The sequence below is a fragment of the Rhinolophus sinicus genome, chromosome 14 (genome assembly GCF_057876585.1).
Source record: "Rhinolophus sinicus isolate RSI-liver-muscle chromosome 14, RSI-T2T, whole genome shotgun sequence".
Taxonomy (NCBI): Eukaryota; Metazoa; Chordata; class Mammalia; order Chiroptera; family Rhinolophidae; genus Rhinolophus; species Rhinolophus sinicus.
In genome coordinates this window covers 1,219,808-1,237,019 of record NC_142514.1, presented here as the reverse complement: position 1 = coordinate 1,237,019, position 17,212 = coordinate 1,219,808, and the positions used below count along the sequence as shown (strand labels likewise).

Sequence of the window (17,212 nt, the reverse complement as noted above, 5' to 3'; positions counted from 1 at the left end):
ATGGAGTAGGGCCATGGCTCCCCCGACACAGATGCTCACACACCTGAGGAGGGAGGAGGGCTCACCAGGTTCCCAGGGGCCTGGTGGGTCCCGGGAGATGAGGGGCCAGCGGACACCCCTCGCCCAGGCCTTTACTGAGTTCGGGCCGGTCGCTGACGCAGATGCCTGTGGAGGGCCACCGAGAGGAGGACACCGCAGAGCACCCACCTTCCCGTGTGGGCCTCTGCCCGAGGTGGGGGCTTCTCCTGCTGATGGCACCCGAGCTGCTCTGAGCCCATGGCCTCTGGCACCGAGAACACTGCCCACTGCAGAGGACAGGCCCTGGCTCAGACCCCTAGTGGCCCAGCCAGCACCGCAGTTTCTCTGGGGAAGGGGTGGGCAGTCCTGGAGTTGTGTTGAGACTTTGGGGTGGGGCAGTGAGTGGGCCAATTCTGCCCCCAAGAGGGGATTCCAGGCAAGGAGTGTATGCGCTGGGTTTGTGGCCCCACCTGGGGAGCCCTCCCTGAGCAGAGGTCAGGGCACTTCCTCTGAGCCTCGCACAGACTGGAAACTCATAGTACGAAGCCACAGAGGGGACCAGCAGGTAAGCAGCCTGGGGGGCGGCCCCACGTGGAGCAAACGTGTTTATTGGAGTGTTCAGGACGTTACAGAGTCTAAAAAGTCCCGTACAGAGCAGAGGAAGCCAAACACAGCCGGGGTGGCTCGGGGCACATGGCAGGGCCAGCAGACGTGCCCACAGACCCACCCGGCTAAGGACCAGGGGAACATGGGAAAGGCCTCGGCACCATTTAAATGTAGAAGCTTTGTCTCTAAAAATTTAAATATCTCTCTATGTATATATCTTCAAACACTGTGAACACTGCCCAGCCCCAGGGGCGGGCTCCCTTCCTCCCCAGGAGAAGGGGCAGGGATGCCAAGGGGCACACAGCTTTGGGGACGAGCACGCTCCGTGTCCTGAGCAAGCACTGGACCCCAGCAGCCGCTGCGTGGCTAAAGCCCACCTCGGGGGTTCGGTCAGAGTCTGAGCAGGAGGCTGGCGGCACTCTTTGAAGGAGCCAGCGCATCCCCAAAACCCTCCTGGCCCAGGGAGCAGGCGCCTTCAGGGGTGCCCCGCTCCTCCTCGGGGGGTCCCCTGGGGTCCTGCAGGCGCTGCTGCTGCTGCCGCTGCTGGGCCTGCCGGGCCCGGCTGGCGATGGCACGCACGCGGCTCTGGCTGCGGGAGGAGGAACGCCGCAGAAACCCCGTGCCCCCTGCCGCCCACTCCCCGGCGGGGCCCAGGCTGGTGGGTGACATGATGTCTCCGGCCTGCTGGAAGCCCGTGAGCCAGCGCAGCTGCTCCGTCAGGGGGTCCCGCCGAGGACCCTGTCCCACCGGCCCCTCCCCAGCCATGCCCAGGCTGCGGCCCAGGCGTCTGCCCAGGCTCTCAACTCGGGGGGCGAAGTCCTCAGCAGTCAGGTCCCCCAGGCTCTTGGATTTGGTGGCCATGGGGCAGTCCTGGAGGCCTGCCAGCGGGAGGAAGCCCCAGGGTGGCCTAGGGGCCAGGGGGCGGGGCCGAAGCTCATCAGGGGCTGCAGGTAACTGCCCTGCAGCCCGCAGGTTGGGGTTAGATTTGCTCTTGGTCACGGAGGCCGAGCAGGGCCTCAGGGGCAGGCGTCCAGCCGGGGTCCCCGAGAGGCTCTCATGACCCAGCCCCAGGCCCAGGCCCGGCAGCGAGAGGTCAATGACTGTGTCACTGGATGACAGGCTAGAGGATGAGGACACGCTGTCACCGTGGCCGCCTGGCTCCAGCCGCTGCCACAGTCTGTCTCCGCCCGTGGCGTCCAAGTACATGGCAGCTGAGGGCCCGGCCAGGGGCCGTCGTCCACCCAGGGGCTCTGAGGGCACCTGCCCCTCATTCTTGGACCTTCTCACCATGGGCAGATGGCCCAGAGCTCGGGGGTGACCCCTGCTGTCCGTCTGGGTGCTGGGGGCCTCATCGCACGCCCCACCGGGTTCCCCTCCATTGCACGCCCTCTGCCTGCTGTTGGGGGCTGGTTCAGTGTCCCCATGGTGGCTCCTGGTCCTGCGCTGCAGGGGCACAGAAGTGCCCTGAGCGGCTCCTGGAGGGCTCAGGGCTTTGGTGCCGGGTCCTGTAGAGCCCTGCGGCCCTCCCAGGGAGGGGCTGGGCGGGGCAGCCTGCGGAGGTGGGGGCCCGGGGCCCACGGCTGGCTCCTCAGCAATGGTTTCCAGGCTGCACAGAGAGGACACTGACCTCTGCATGGAGAAGGGGCGGGTATCTGTGGGGGAGAGGGAGTGGAGTGTATCAGGGTGCGCCCCATGACCTCTGTGACCACAGGACCCCCGGTGGCCAGACCTCCACGCGCACACAGGTGCCCTGTGCCCGGCCATTGGGTTCCACTGCAGTTCTGCCCACAGACGGGGCCCACGGGGGCCAACAGGACAGGCCTGGGTCTTCCTGGGGCTGGGGGCAGCATAGGGCACAGAGGGGGCCAGCCCCTTTACCTGGCACTTGGCTGTTCTCAGTTCCTAACTATGGAGGCAGCATGAGGACAGAAAGAACAGGTGATCAGCATGGGGGTGGGGCTGGCAGATGGACAGACAGACAACAAGGCTGGACGGGGTGCAGGTAGGGGAGCAGGAAAGAGACGGCTCAGCTTCACCCCTCCCCTCCAGTCTGGGCTCTGTGAGCAGCCCTGGCTGGGGCTTCTGGCGCACGGCTGCTCAGTGCAATTCAGGCCATAAAGGAATCCCCAGGGCGAGGGGTACTTTGCAAACTCTGAGGCCCCAGCATCAAGGCTCCGAGCAACATCCAGGAGTCTGGGGGCATCGGGGCCGCCCTGTGGTGAACCACCAGCCGCAGCTGACTTCCTGGAGAACTGCAGTGCAGGGCCAGGGGCCGGGACACCTGTAGCCTGGCCCTGGAGGCAGGCCAGCGTGGGGCTGGGTGCTGTCCCCCCACGCCTGGGTCCTAGGAAGGGAGTTAGGAGCAGCCAGGCCAGGCTGGGAGGTAGGTCTAGCAGGGGCACCGGGGCCGGTTTCTGGCGGCCAGTCTGGGCTGCAGGCCTCAGGGAACATGGTCTGGCTTCAGTCCCCCCCATACACCCCTCCCAGGTAGGAAACTCCAGGGTAAGGCCTGCTCTCACTTCCCCAGCCCTTCTGAGGGCGAGGCCCGGGTGGGGGTCAGTCAGGAGCTGGGGGCCCGAGGGGCAAGCCAGCAGAGCGAAGGAAAGTGTAGGTGACAAGCACACAGGGAGGCCGTTCTGGACGCAGAAGCGCAGCGGGGACGCCTGGCCAGGCCATGCTGAGGGGCTGGGGATGCCACAGGGGACGTGGGGGAGCGCCTGGTCTTACCAGTGGAGAACATGGGGGATTTACTCCTAATCTCCTCCAGCTTTTGAACGAACAAGGCATTCATCTCCCTCTGCAGGGCCCCCGCCTGCCTGCGGGTGCCCTCGGGCCAGCTGGGGGCCACCTCAGGGCTGCCGGGGCTGCTGGAGTCCGAAGACACAGAGCCACTACCGCTCGGACCCAGTCGCCGGGCCCCGGGGCCCTTGGGGGCCCCTCTGCTTCTTCCCGGGGCGGACCCGGGGGCTCCCAGCGAGTCCATCTGAGCACGGGGCTGCTGGCTGATGGCCGCCTGCCCGCCCACGAGCCCCGGGCTGGGCGGCCGCCCCCTCCATATGCCCTCAGTGTCCTCGCCGGCGCAGGAACCTACCACACACTTCATGCAGGCGGCGGCCATGCCGGCAGGCCCGGGGCCCTCGGGGGCACACGGGAGCCGCCCCTGCGGAGGGCTTCTCTCCACCGGCACCTTACCTCGGGGGCTGTGGCCTCCGGGCTCCTCCCAGGCTGGGGCTGCTGGGGTGAGGCCGGGGCTGGGGAGGGCCACGTCGTGGGCCTCCCCTTCGGAGCCCGTGTCCTGCGTGCCCAGGACCAGCTCCGGGAAGGCCTTGCGAGCGGGTTTCTGGCTCTTGATCGGGGCACTGGCGGTGCGCCTGAGGAGCCGCTGACTAACGGAGGGCCGGGGCGGGGGCCGCCCAGCAGCATGACTGTCCAGGGAGCCAGGCTTTGGGCCTCGGAGGAACAGGCCTTTTAGGCCGAGAGCCTGCTTGACCTGCAAGAGAAGGAGCCCGCATAGCCGGCAGCCAGGCCCCAGCGGCCAGAGACGGCGTGCCCAGTGCAGCTGCACTACGGCAGGCGGTGGCCTAGCTGAGCCTGCTGCAACCTGAGGCGTCAGTTAGGGGAGGGCACCAGCGGGCATGTTGGGCCTGGGCCACTCAGGGCTGTGTGTAGGGAGGAGGGTCTCCAGGGCACCCTACCAGGCACAGTGACTGCTGTGGCCTCAGCACTGACCAGGAGTGCATCCTGCCTGCACAGGGTGGTGTGAGCAGTGCTGGAGGGTCTTCATGTCTCAAGGTTGACAAGGCCCCCAGAGCTCTCCCCAGAAGAGACCTTGGAACCTGGACCCTGTGCCACCACACCGTGCACCCGTCACAGGCCCCACGCCCCCAACTCTGGCAGGTGGTGCCAGAGGGCGGTGCTGGTGTGAAGAGAAGACAACTGAGAACCAGATGGAAGCAGGCACCGCCCAGCTCACGTCCGCCCTGCCCCTTCTGGACTCCTGCCAGGCAGTCTTTCCCGGCTCACCCCGTTCTCTGCCCAGGAGACCCCAAGGGCAGCAGGGCCCACGCCAGATCGGTGCCCCTGAATCACTGCTGGCCCAGGGCCTTCCTGGACAGCCGGGCCCAGAAGGCCCCTGGAAGCCTCCTTGCCTGTGGAGGGCAGCTGAGGGGTCCCTGGGACCAGCTGGCAAGTGCCTGGGTCAAGGCCAGCTGCATCTCCAGTGTGCATAGGCTGGAAGGGTCCTCACATGCAGAGGCCCTGACAGCAGCCAACCATCCCCAATGACACGGGGCCACTTCTGGGCAGAGGCATTGAAGTGGTCAGTGCTTGAATCAGCTTCCCGATTCAAGATCCCAAATGCAGAGCAATTTGGTCAACGTTGGTTGGAAAGTCATTTAGAAGAAGGTCCAGGATTCAAGCTCTGAGCTCCTGGTCCTTTGGACCCCCCTCCTCCGCCCCCTGGCACTGGGCATTGTGGGCACAGATGGAGTCAGAGGGGCACATGGGGAAGGGGTGCAGGGAGAGCTTGCAGCTAGAGAACAGACATGGGAGCAGGGCGGGAGGGTGCACGGGGGCCTGGCCGAAGTCCTGGACCTGCTTCGTAAATGCTGCTCTGTGGCTGATGGCCCGAGGTACCCAGAACCATGTCACGATCCATGTCACATGAGCTGACAGTCTCCACAATGCCATTAATACCAGGAGTCACGGATGCTAATAGGCTGGCCTGAGCATGCGGGTGGGGCAGGCGGGCAAAGCCGCCTGGTGCCGGGGTACCTGTGAGCTCCTACCAGGACCGTGCTTCTAAGGGTGGACTTGGGACTAGGAAAGCCCACTGCAAGACCAAAGAGACAGAGTGAGAGACGCGAGGCACCGACAGCCGGGCGTGGAGCCCGTGCAGACTAGCAGACACACGACAGATGGACGGACAGACGGACGGACGACAGATGGCAGAGCGCTGGGAGGCCTGGGGACCCGCATCTGGCTGGTGGCTCGGCCCGTGGAGCATGGCAGGAGAGAGACGGTTAGTCCTGGGACCTGCTCGGGACCCGTGTGTGCCTGACACAGCACAGGGATCCCTAGGCTCTACATGCTGGGAAAATGGAGCCAGACTGGTCCTTGGGCCATGGCAAACATGCTGGGCACCATGGTGGGTAGTGGGCAAAGCTAGGCAGATGCCTTTGGAGGAGGGACAGAGAACCAGGGAACCCTGAGAAATAGAAGGGGGGGAAGCTGAGGAGAGAGATGGGAGGGCAGCCAGGGGGCACTCAGGATGTCCATCTACAGGTGCCCGCAGCCACCCTGGGACACGGAGGCCAGGTGCCGCCACCACTCATTTCACAGATGGAGAAACAGGCCCAGTAAGGTAACCACTAGGCCTCATTGCCCTGGGGGTCACCGCTGGGGTGGTGCCGGTGGCCCTGTGGGTGGCACTCACCTTACCACTAATGTCACTGATGGCTACGTGGACAAAGATGGAGGCCTCTTCCATCCCCTCCAGGTACACGTGCCGATAGCCTGGAATAGCCAGAGTCACGGCTCCCCCCTGCCCCCAAAGGTCCCAGGGCCTGAATCCAAGCCCAGTCCTGGGGACACTACCTCCTCCAGGAAGCCTGCCAGGAAAGCTCTGGCCTGCAGGGACCTCTTCCTCTTCCTGGGGGCCGGGGGGAGGGGGGCTCCGCAGCCTGAGCGCCCTTCCCCCACCCTGTCCACAAAATGCCTGTGACTTTGAGCCCTCCCCCTCGGCTCCCAGTGTGTCCCCAGACCCACCCACGGCAGAAGCCAGTGCACAGGAGGAAGCTGAGCCCCCCCCCCCTGCCCTGGATCCCTCAGCTGGCCAGCAGGGGACACTGGCCGGCAGGGGACACTGGTCTGTGCGGGGGATGCTGGTCTGTGGGGCACATGGGCCCAGGGCTCTGCTTTCCCCACTCTGCTGGCCCCCTGCCCACCTGGCATCATGCTGCTGAAGGCCAGTGTCCTCTGGCCAATGAAATCTCGCCCGATGGGGTCGTGGTCCCAGACGAGGAAGCGCACCAGTGCAATCTCAGGCATGTGCACCATGAACACCAGCGTCTCCTCCCACATGGGGTTGAATCCTGGAGGCCACCAGGAGGCGGTGTCACCTCCTGCCCAGCTCCAGCCTGGAGGCCACCTGGGCCCATACCCTCGCCTGGCATCTCCTCCTGGGTTGGCTGTCCAGCCAAGGAGAACAATGCCTGGGGGCTAGGTGGCTGCCACTGGGCTTCCAGCCGAGGGGACGGCCTGGATGGTTACTTGGGTCACCAGGTAACCCTGGTGGCCATGGCCCCCTTCCCTTCGGTTCCCGGTCAGACTGGCATTGCCAGCGTGGCAGCTGAGAAGCAGCCCTGGGGTGCGCAGGCTGGCACAGGGGAGCCGTGGACACGCCCTCACCATTGTCGTCCACCACGCGCGTCTGCTCCTTGCGGCAGTCCACGGGGAGCCCGATGACCTCCACCTCCACGAAGGGGTCGATGATCTGTGCAGAGGGCAGCGTGGCACCAGGGCCCGGCGGGCGCACGGCCTCCTTCGCGCCCACGCCCTTGCCTGGAGGCCTGCCTACCTCTCCCCGGTCCCCCAGCATCGAGTCCCGGGGCTTCGGGAGCTGCTGCCCGCTGATGATCCGAAGCACCAGCTGCTTCTTGAGCTGCCCAGGCAGTGGGTCCTCGGAGTTGGGGTTGAAGAGGCCTGGTGAGGGGGTGCGAGGCTGAGCGGGGCACGGCACGCCCCCACCCCCACGTGCTGGACGGGAGCCCCAGCCCCGGAGGAGGAAGGGGAGGCAGCATTCAGTGTGGGGACACCGGGCCTGTACGCTGGTCGCCTTTGTGCGACCCTGTGGTGAGAACACAGCTCGTCCCCTTGCATGGGTGAACCAATGGGGCTTAGCACGTGTGTACGGCCACCCTGCCTCTGGGTGGGAGGGCAGGTGCCTGGGAGAATGGTGGGTGGGGGTCCTGAGACCAGGAGCGCGGTGGGTGGGGCCGGGTGGTGGGCTCCCTCGTGACGGGGCAGCCGGGCTTGTGCAGGTGCCACCTCGAGGAGGTGAGTGGACAAGAGGGTGGGAGGAGGGTTAGGATCACGTGGGAAGGAATCCAAGTCCTTCAGCACACCTGGGAGGAAACAGAATTGTCTGGGGAGCAGAAGGGCTCCTACAGAGGGTGGGCCCAGACCGCAGACCAGGTCAGGCGGTGGGTAGGGCCCCCTAACTCATCCCCAGAACATTCCTGGCAGAGAAGGGGTCCTTCACTGAGTGCCAGTGTGATCCACCCAGTGGCCCTGCCAACGCTGCCCCTGCAGTCCTGGTGCAGCCCCACCCGTGTCCCCAGGTCCCCAGGGCCTTACCGTGGCACATGCACGGGGGCTTGAGCACGTAGCCGCAGTTGCCGTTGGCGCTGAACTTGGCCCGGTTCAGTTGCAGCATCCGCCCCTCCGTCTGATAGTTCAGGGCAACTACCGACCAGGACGCAAGTGGCCCGGTCAGTGCCTGGCCTGCATCCTCCCACCAAGCCTGCATGGCTGCCCATGAGCCTGGTGTTCACCTGCACGAGCAGGGGCCCTGGGACTCACAGCTGCACACAGGCAGGACCATGCGTCCCAGCGGAAAGTTCCCCCAAACCCGGGGACTGAGGGTCCCACCCCAGTGCCAGCCTGGTGAAGTTGGCAGGACACCATGCAGGTCCCCAAAACCACAGGAGAGAGCCGGCCTGGCGCTGTGGAGCCCTGGCCGTCCTGCCACGGCGCTGGCGCACCCACCCAGCTGGCAGCCGGCGTTCCAGAAGGGCTGCGGGTTGTAGTTGCTGGAGTCCACGCGGTAGGAGGACGGGTAGATGCGCGACAGCTGGTGCTGGTTGAAGCGCAGGTACTGCGCCGGCTTCTGCTGCAGGATCTGCTGGGCCCTGGTCTCGCTGAAGGAGGACACCTGCCAGCTGGACGCCACTGTGGGCGCAGGCGGCCGGCGTCAGGGGCGCTGCCGGCGCAGCCAGGCCTTCCCCAACCCCCTGGAGTCCCGGCCGCCCCTCACCCTCCATGTCCACGTCGTGGGAGCCCACAGACTTGGTATACTTCACCAGGTCTGACAGGGCCCGTGACAGCTGCATGGTCTTCCTCTGCCGGGTGGCCCTGCGGGAAGGGCGGGGGCAGGGTCAGGACCCAGGGTCAGGACCCCGGGTCAGTGCGCGTCCCCACTCAGGCCAGCCTGGGGGCCCTGGTCCGAGAGGTGGGCTCCACGTTCTGCCAGGTTCATTGATTCACATAGACCATCCACCAAGTGTCCACATGGCCCCTGTGTTCCACATGCCGAGACGTGCAGTGGACACTCAGTGGACGCACTGACAGGTAACGCTGGGGGGAGGGGCAGGCACTGACCCTCTGTCTGACCATGATGGGTGCTTCGGGAACAAGCCCAGGGACCCACCATGGACAGGCAGCCCTCTGCCCAGGTGTCCCCACCTGCCCCAGTCCTGCCCCAGCGACCACATGGCCTGCATATCTGACTCCCACTGTTGCCAGGACTATGGCCCCAGCACTTCCCACTGCCACTGTCCACTGTGGGGCAGGCACTGACCCCCGGCCCTGGCTGCCCTGCGAGTCCAGGTCCTCGCCCGCCTCTTCTACGCTGGCCACCTTCTTCAGCTTGCTGCTCTTTTTCTGTGTGGAAGGAGGACAGTGTCAGGACCTGCAGAGCCCCAGGTGCAGCCAGGCCACCTGCAGAGGCCGGGAAGGTGCAGGAGGTGGGCCCGCAGTCCTGGGGTCCTGGTACCCACACTGCCTGGCCGGCCCTGCCCTGTCCTCTGCAGGGCCCTGTTCAGCCAGGCCCCAGGTGACCTGAGCTCCAAGCACTGGCCAGTGTGGGTCAGGGAGGGCCACTGAGGCACCTGCTCCATCCAGCCCCAGCCAGGGCTCCAGACCCCAGCACCTGCAGCTGGACGATGCAGCCAGGAACTCGAAGAGGGTTCCGGGGGCTGGAGGAGGCCCCCCACTCTGGCTGGCACAGGGACAGCGGGGCAGGTGGGGGCAGGCAGGACCTTGCGCTTGGAGAAGCTGCCCACGAGGACTCTGTTGTTCCGTCTGCTGGCCCTGGCGTCCTCCCCGGGCTCCGTGTCCTCCTCAGCCTGGGAGGCGGGACAGACAGAGGGGACAGGGTGAGCCCAGTGTCACATGGGGAGGAGGGAAGGCAGGTGCTCCAGGTGGCTTTCCTGGAAGAGGGGAACCAGAAGGGCTGGGTGGGCTGGCTGCCCCAGGCCCTAGAGAGGGAGGCAGGCTCCCCAGCCTGCCTGGGCCCACGGGGGCAGTAGAGGCCCGAGAAGCACCGGGAGGGCCCCGGTGCAAAGCCCCTCGCCTGCGCCAGCAACTTGACATGTGCTGCTTTAAACTCAGTAGGTTCCCAGTTCTGTGTTTTTTCCCCACTGATGGGGACGGCATAGTCAATGCTGCTTGTGTATCTGGAATATTCCCAGCAGAGCCCAGTTATGTAACCCTTTTACGCCAACCCTGAAGCTCTGAGGTGCTGGCCTGTTTCTTGCAGCGGCAAAGGTATTACCTAATTAGACAGATAACAGGGGCTGTGCTTCCCACAGGGGCGGGCTGTTTCCAGTTCACCCTCGGGCTGCGGTGAATTCCTGACCGCACAGGACTGAGCCTTCCACGTGTACAGAACATGCACGGCCAGGGCTCGAGGGGCCACCCAGCCGGCTGCTGGCAGCACTGTAGGCCATTTCTCTCTGGGGCCAAGGCACAAACCTCTCACCCTCTTGAAGCTCATTCACACGCCTGGAGCTGTCAGGAACCTGTGCCAGCGTCCCCGAGCCCGCTGCAGCCACCACTGGCCCCAGCCACCTTCACAGATGTCCCCGAAACCTGCCCAGCTCTGCTCAGGATGTGCAGGACCCCCATCCCATGACCTGTCCCCATCCAGGGTGGGGCTGGCTCTGTCAGGCTCGCAGGAGCCATGCACCTGTGGCCAAGGGTCCACATTAAAGTGGCTTCAGCCAGAGACAGTCGTGCTGTGCTTACACCCACACACGTGCCCTGAAGTACCCACATGCTGTCTGCACACAAACCCTTGTGGGCGTCCCTGCATACAAGACCCCCAAGCATGCCCCAGCCTGGCCCACCATCCCCTTGTGCAGGAAGGAGGTAAGGAGGTAAGCGAGAACTTAGTCCGCTGGCAGAGGTGGCCTGGAACTCAAGATAGGGATGGGAGGCCCACTGTGCCTGGCGGGGGAGGGCAGGATGGTCAGCGTCTTCCCCGTGGGCAGAGGGCAGGGGACCCCATGCTGTGGAGGTGCCCCAAAGAGCCCTCTGTGGACATCTGACAGCCACAGGGCCAGGACACCTGTCCCGCTCCCCATCTCATCGGCCTAGACACCGCCCGCTGGGTCACACCTTAGGGAAGGAACACATCAGGAGACAGGGCCTGGCAGTGTCTGGAGGCTCCTGTCCCCCCCCAGCTCCAGCCATTCCCTCCCCCCCCACCCACTCCCACCCTGGGGAGCAGCCCTTTGCCCTTGTGGGGGTCAGGAGGGGTGCCTCGCAGGCACTCAGCCTGGCTGAGCCCAAATGCCTTTAGGGATGTGTCTGTCCATCCGGCAGCACCAGCCTGTTCCCGCCGGTTTACGGAGGACCCACCGTGCTGGCAGAGCCTGGAGCCCTGTTTGCGGTGTTAGGAGTCAGGTGAAGCCAACACTTTCGAGGCTCTTTACACATCACCCCAAACCCCTACACGAGCGCTTAGGAATCTGGGCCCAACCCAGGAGGGACACGTGCCGGCCCAGTGTCCTGGAGAAGTGGCCAGAATCTGCTGTCACCCCTGTACCCCAAGCTTTGCAGAGGGGACAGTACCGGCCTCGCAGGGCTATGGGCAGTGGAGGACCCACACTGGCCCCTCCAACCCCGGGACACAGCCCAGTGCTTGCGGAGAGCTCAGCGGGGCCAGGCGGCCTGGACGGCAGACGCAGGAGCGTCCACTCCTCAGGCACGCACAGTCTATAGGGCCAGGCCCAGCAGGCCCCTCCTGACCGAGAAGGTCCAGTGCCGGCCACGCTGGGGGCTGGGGCCCCCGCAGAGAGCCACTCCTGTTGCACCCTTGCACCTGCCCTCTCCCACAGGGACACTCGCTGGGACCCAGGGGTGTCCATGGCTTCCGGCCCTCCAGCAGATGGGACAGACAGACACATCCGAGGCAGGCACATCTGTGACCCAACTGGCCTAGGTGCTCTGCCACCCCCCCTTCCCCGGGCAGCTCAGCCTGAGCTCTTCTTCTACCTCCTCCTCCAAGAAGCCTTCCCCGAGTGCTGATGCGCCCCTGCCCCTGCCCCAAACAGGCGACTGCTCAGACACAAGATCCCAGGGCCAGGCTGCCCTCCCACGTGCCGCCAGGTGTTGCCCGACCGAGGGAAAGCAGGGACTTCCCATTGACTCTGCCTGGCTGGGAGCGCCATGCCGGGCACACCGCCCGCCCGCCCACTGCAGCCTCAGGCGCTCTGTGTTTTCTCCACCTAGATGTCTGGAGACTGAAAATAAACGTCCACTTGTCAGCAAGGGACCTGCGGGAGCCACCAGCACGGAGCGCTCCTCAAGTGTACGAGTGTGCCCTGTGGGTGGGGCACACACATCTGCATCTAAATTACCTGTGGGGGGGCCCAGCCAGGGAGGAGCTGCCTTCCCACCTCCCCCAAGGCTCAGGTGGTGACACGCTCTGACAGGGTGGGCAAGACTCTCCAAAATAGGGCGCTGCTGTCCATACCACCCACCTGAGCCCTGCTCACCTGCGAAACAGGGTCTGCAGGGCCAACCGGTGCCCCACCTGCCCCTGAGGCATCACTAGTGCTTGGGTCACTTGGGGACAGGCCTGTCCTTCCTGGTTTGCTGACCCTTCCGGAGGGACCCCAATTGCTCAGCCTTGCTGACCCAGCCTGGCACCCCCCACACTTCATGTCTGCCCTGACAGCCCATGCCCCCGTTCTGTCCACAGGGGTACTTTCCACAGCTCCTCACGAGGCTGTGGGGGGCTCTGGGCAGCTCCCCAGGATTGGCTTGGCTGTGAGACCCCATGTGCCCTCCATGTCACTCAGGAGGCCCCTCAGTAGGGGGCCTGCCTCCAGCCCCCGGGCAGTGCTGAAATCCCCTTCCACAGAGAGCTGCAGCTGGTGGTGGGGGCAGGCCCCAAGCCTCAAGGGGACAGGCCATGATTGCCAGCCACACCAGTGCAGACACACACACAGGGCAAATCACCATCCCCCATGACACAATGAAAGCTGTGGGTCCCATGCAGCTGTGTGCAGGTGTGTGTGCAGGTGCATGAGTGTATGACAGGTTTGTGTGAGTGTGTGCAGGTATATGTACAGGTGGGTGTGCTAGTGTGTGTGTGTATGTGAGCGTGCAGGTGTGTGCACAGGTTTGTGTGTGCATGGGTTTGGGTACAGGTGTGTGCAGGTGTGCAGGTGTGCTCAGGTGTGTGTGCAGGTGTGCCCAGGTGTGTGCAGGTGTGCCCAGGTGTGTGTGCAGGTGTGCAAGTGTGCATGGGTTTGAGTGGGCGTCTGCACAGAAAGGGGTATGTGTGCACACCGTGCACAGGTCGCAGGCTCCGGGCCCCTCCCCTGGCCGCAGGCTGACCCCATGGTCCACAGGCGCTCACCGCTCTACCCTCGGCCTTGTGCGCAGGTCTCCCCAGTGTGGACATGGTGAAGTCGTTTGAGTCCTCGCAGTCTCGAATCTTTGACTCCTTGATTAGGGAATCCAGTTTCCTCTTGGCGATGTTTTCCACATGCTTCCGATTGGTGGAGGCCTGCAACAGCCAGCCAGCCAGGCCTGGCATCAGTCCCCAGCAGCAGCAATGACAAACCCCAGGGTCTCAGGCAGGGCCACAGGGCCTGCTGGGAGCTGGGCCAGCCCTGCCCCAGATGGAGCTGGCCATCTCAGCCTCTCACACCGGTGCCAGCTGCACTCTCAGGTCACATCACAAGACTTGTCCTGCACCCACCCTACCCACTCCGGGGGTACACTGCCAGCGTGAGTTAGCCCCAGGGCTGCCAAAAGACCGCGTGAGCAGGCCTGCACCCAGGTTCGAATGCTGATTTAATGCTGCCTCCTTCAGCTGCAGGACGCTGCCCATGGGGACCCAACTAACTGCCCGCCTGGCCCCGGGGATGAGGTCTGTGCACCCAGCATCCACCTTACTCTCCGAGAGCCACTCGCTCAGAGGCTCAGGTCGGGGGAATCCCTGCAGTTGCCTCAAGGAGATGCACAGGGTGTGAAGACAGACTGTCTGACCTTGGCCAGAGGCTGGTCAGCATAGCCTCCAGGTGCCCTCCCTGCCCAGGGCAGCCCCCAGTATGGCCCTAATGACCTGGACCCTGTGAGGGCAGGGCCTGGGAACTGGACATCTGAGTGCCCTGGGCTCCAGCGAAGTGACAAGGTGGACCTCACTGCCCTCAGTTACTATCACCTCGGGCCCAGGCCCAGGGCACAGCGCAGGCACACCCAAAGCGGGAGAATTCCGCTGTCTCAGGACTTTCTAAACAATTAACCAGCTAGGTGGGAAGCTGCTGCACAATTATCTTCCCATCAGATGGCCCCAGGGGAGAGATGATGACTTCCCTGCCTCCAAGGATCAGCAGTTCCGAGAGCGGGGCCCAGAAGAGAGAAGACGGTAATTACAGAGGCCCGAGCCCCACCGCGGAAGCCCTCCCTGGCTCCTTCAGCTCCCGTGCAGCCCTCAGAGCCCCAGAACTCAGTGAGCAGAATGACAAAGCTGCAATGACATGAGGACAGCACTGGGGAGGTGACGGCCTGGGACTCCCAGCAGGCCAGGTGGGCTCTGGGTTGGCAGCAATTGGAGGTGGGGCTGGTGGTGGGCTTGACGATGGCCAGGCTGCCTACCCAGGGGGGAGCTGGGGCTGGCTGGAGAGAGGCCAGGAAAGGGGGTATCCCGGGCCAGAGCCCTGGCAGGTGCACATGTGGGACCCAGGGAGGGCCCCTTCCCCCAGCGCTGCCCCCTCTCGCTGAGGGAGCCAGAGGAGTGGGCAGGCTGAGCAAACAGCGCCCCAAGAGTTGGCTCAGAAGTGGGAGCCAAGATAGGTCACCGGTACGTGCGCAGCCAGTTGTACCAGAGGGTCAGCCCACTGGCTGGGAACCCAGGGTTCGTGTCCTGTGGGGATGCTGTGGGGTGGGGCCCCCAGTGGCATCAGGCTGAGCGTGTGCCCAGCCACCTGGAGGCACAGCAAACTGCCAGGTCGCTTCCCTGGCCCCCCACTCGGTTCCCACTCACATCCCCATTGAGCAGCTTGCAATCCTCATCCATCTCATCGGCGCTGTCCTCGTCCGACACCTCCCCTTCCTCTGCGTCAGCACTGATGTTGGCTGGGAGCTTCTTGCCCTGGGGGGAGGGAGACCTTGGGAGGGGCCCTGCGGGAAGGCGGGGTGGCCATACCCATGGGCTGCACAGCGGCAGAGGAAGGGGCCTTTCTCGGGCTCATCGTGTCTCAGGCCAGCCCCACACCTCCTTGCTGTAGCAGCATGGGAGGGAAATGATGGGGTGTGCGTGTGGAGATCCCCCAATTGAGTGGCCACCACGGAGAGACTGAGGCCAGGTGAGGGCCCTCGAATCTGCCACCAATGGCACGGAGCCCCAGGCAGAGGAGCAGGGCCCTGTCCCAGCCCAGCTGGCCCAGGAGGACAGGCAGGACTCACCTTCACCAGGATCTTGCCCTTGAGCATCTGTGGAGAGGGCAGCATGGTGGCATCCTCGCTGCTCACTGATGACAAGTCCAGCTTGTCCCCGAGGATGTCGGTCAGATACTGGGCCATCTTCTTCTGCTGCACGATGCTGCAGTGGTTCTCGATGGACAGAATCACTGGGTACCTGTGGCCCCAAGGTGGGAGGAGCAGGGTGAGGCCAGCGGAGGGCTGGGCCCCACCTATGGAGCACCCCAGGTCACCTACACCACGAATGAGAAGGGGTCTCCACCAGGAGCCCAGGATAGATGGGGCTTCCAGCCACTCGGAAGGAGGCCCATCAATAGCTTTGAAAAGCAATTGAGTGGGTGGGAAAGAGCTGGTAGATCTCATGGATGGGTAAAAGAGACATGCACTTCTTTCCTCAATAAAAAAAAACAAAGGCGATTAGAAACTCCAGGAAAACAAAAGGAAATGTTCGAACAAGTCAGCCAGTCACGGTTCATAAATGATCTGGACTAAACTGGGGTACAACGTGGAGCGATGGCAACACTGTGAGAAAGATAACCCCACTGACCTAGATACTGGAGACCCTGTCCTGTGGGTGGCCCAGGGGTCCCCACAAAGGAGGAAAGAGCCAACACACACCATCGGAGGAAGGTCGGCATTGCCAGCGTGCTACGGCATGGGGCTTTTGCTGTGAATTCTTCAGTTATTTGATAGTTTTTAACCATATGCACATTTTACTTGGATTTTCCCAAAAGGCAACATGATTATGCTTTCAGGAAATGTGGGTCACTTGGACCTAGAGGATGTGAACCAGAACACGAGAGGGGCGACTCCCGGGATGGTGAGAAGGCAAGCAGGGCTCAGGCCAAGGTAATCATCGCCCCATTTCTCAGGCTATGCGGCTGTGACACATGTGCCCTGTCAGACCCCAGCAGGTACCTGGCTCCTTGGCAGCTGGTGGGCCATGTGCCCCAGCCCTGCCCCTAACCTGCCACCCCAGGGGCCAGGCCGCCTACAGAGGCTGCTCACCCTCACTTCCTCCCTGCAGCTGAGACAGCCAGCTCTTCCAGGAGGGGCCACTCTACCTCTAGTTCCTAAATCAATCTTGCTTTTCCTCCCCTCCTTCATTAATTAGCTCCCTCCTCGCCTGCGAGCCTCATGTAGCCAAGACTTGCAGTAACCATAATGGTTCAGGGAGGCAGTCTTCTATTTCTGGAAACAAAATTGGATTTTGTTCAACAGTGTATCCACCACTGAGCGACAGCAAATTGAGTCTGGACACAGTAGCTTCTTGGGGGTAATGAGTGCCAGAGCCACCGCTGCTGTGGGCAGCTGACACCAGGATTGCCACTAAGTGTGTGTGGTAAGGGCTACTTGCACAGATGCCCCGCATAGCCCCACATGTCACGCTGTTGGCTCCAATGCCCACTGCCCTCCCTCTCCAGGGAGCTGGGCTCCATTCCTGCCCTGCCCCCATCCTCAACAAGAGACCCCAAAACCAGCCCCCTGGCCACTAAACGACTGCCCCCAGAAAGGGCTGGGGGAGGGGTGGGAAATGCCCCTTGAGCTGCTCCCCTGCCTCCCTCCCCTGCCTGCCCCCCAGTCCCCACCACTCACTCGTTCTTGATGAAGGCGTATTTGTTGATAGTTTCGATGACGTCTTTGAAGAGGATCTTGGAGGTCAGAGTGTAGCCGTGATGCACGATGGGCTCCCCGTCGGGCCCGTCCCAGCAGTCCACTGTGGGCAGGCAGACCTCGGTCAGCTCCAGGGGCCGGCCCCCAACGCCAGAGAACCACAACCCGTGGACCCCAAACATTCAGAGAGGCCTTCCCCAGCTGCTGCCTGGGCACAGGGCAGAGACCCTGCCCAGGGGGCTCCTTGGGGCCACCC

General features: G+C 63.9%; 1 protein-coding gene across 2 annotated transcripts in view; it reads right to left on the bottom strand.

Annotated features, from left to right (window-relative positions):
• Positions 1-593: 593 nt before the first annotated feature.
• Positions 594-17,212, bottom strand: part of PLCH2 (phospholipase C eta 2) — a 65,544-nt gene continuing 48,925 nt past the window's right edge. The window contains exons 5-20 of one of the 2 annotated variants that reach the window (XM_088790054.1): positions 16,939-17,059; positions 15,328-15,499; positions 14,906-15,013; positions 13,274-13,423; positions 9,663-9,749; positions 9,203-9,285; positions 8,660-8,757; positions 8,392-8,574; positions 7,981-8,088; positions 7,202-7,326; positions 7,033-7,117; positions 6,570-6,716; positions 6,059-6,138; positions 3,817-4,114; positions 2,503-2,526; positions 594-2,276 (exon numbers count right to left, since the gene is read on the bottom strand). In XM_088790054.1, the coding sequence (XP_088646180.1) occupies positions 1,015-2,276; positions 2,503-2,526; positions 3,817-4,114; positions 6,059-6,138; positions 6,570-6,716; positions 7,033-7,117; positions 7,202-7,326; positions 7,981-8,088; positions 8,392-8,574; positions 8,660-8,757; positions 9,203-9,285; positions 9,663-9,749; positions 13,274-13,423; positions 14,906-15,013; positions 15,328-15,499; positions 16,939-17,059 (3,131 nt within the window). In that variant the 3' untranslated portion in view covers positions 594-1,014. Of the gene's footprint in view, positions 2,277-2,502; positions 2,527-3,351; positions 4,115-6,058; positions 6,139-6,569; positions 6,717-7,032; positions 7,118-7,201; positions 7,327-7,980; positions 8,089-8,391; positions 8,575-8,659; positions 8,758-9,202; positions 9,286-9,662; positions 9,750-13,273; positions 13,424-14,905; positions 15,014-15,327; positions 15,500-16,938; positions 17,060-17,212 lie in introns of both variants that reach the window. The other variant, XM_088790055.1, reaches the window with a different exon arrangement.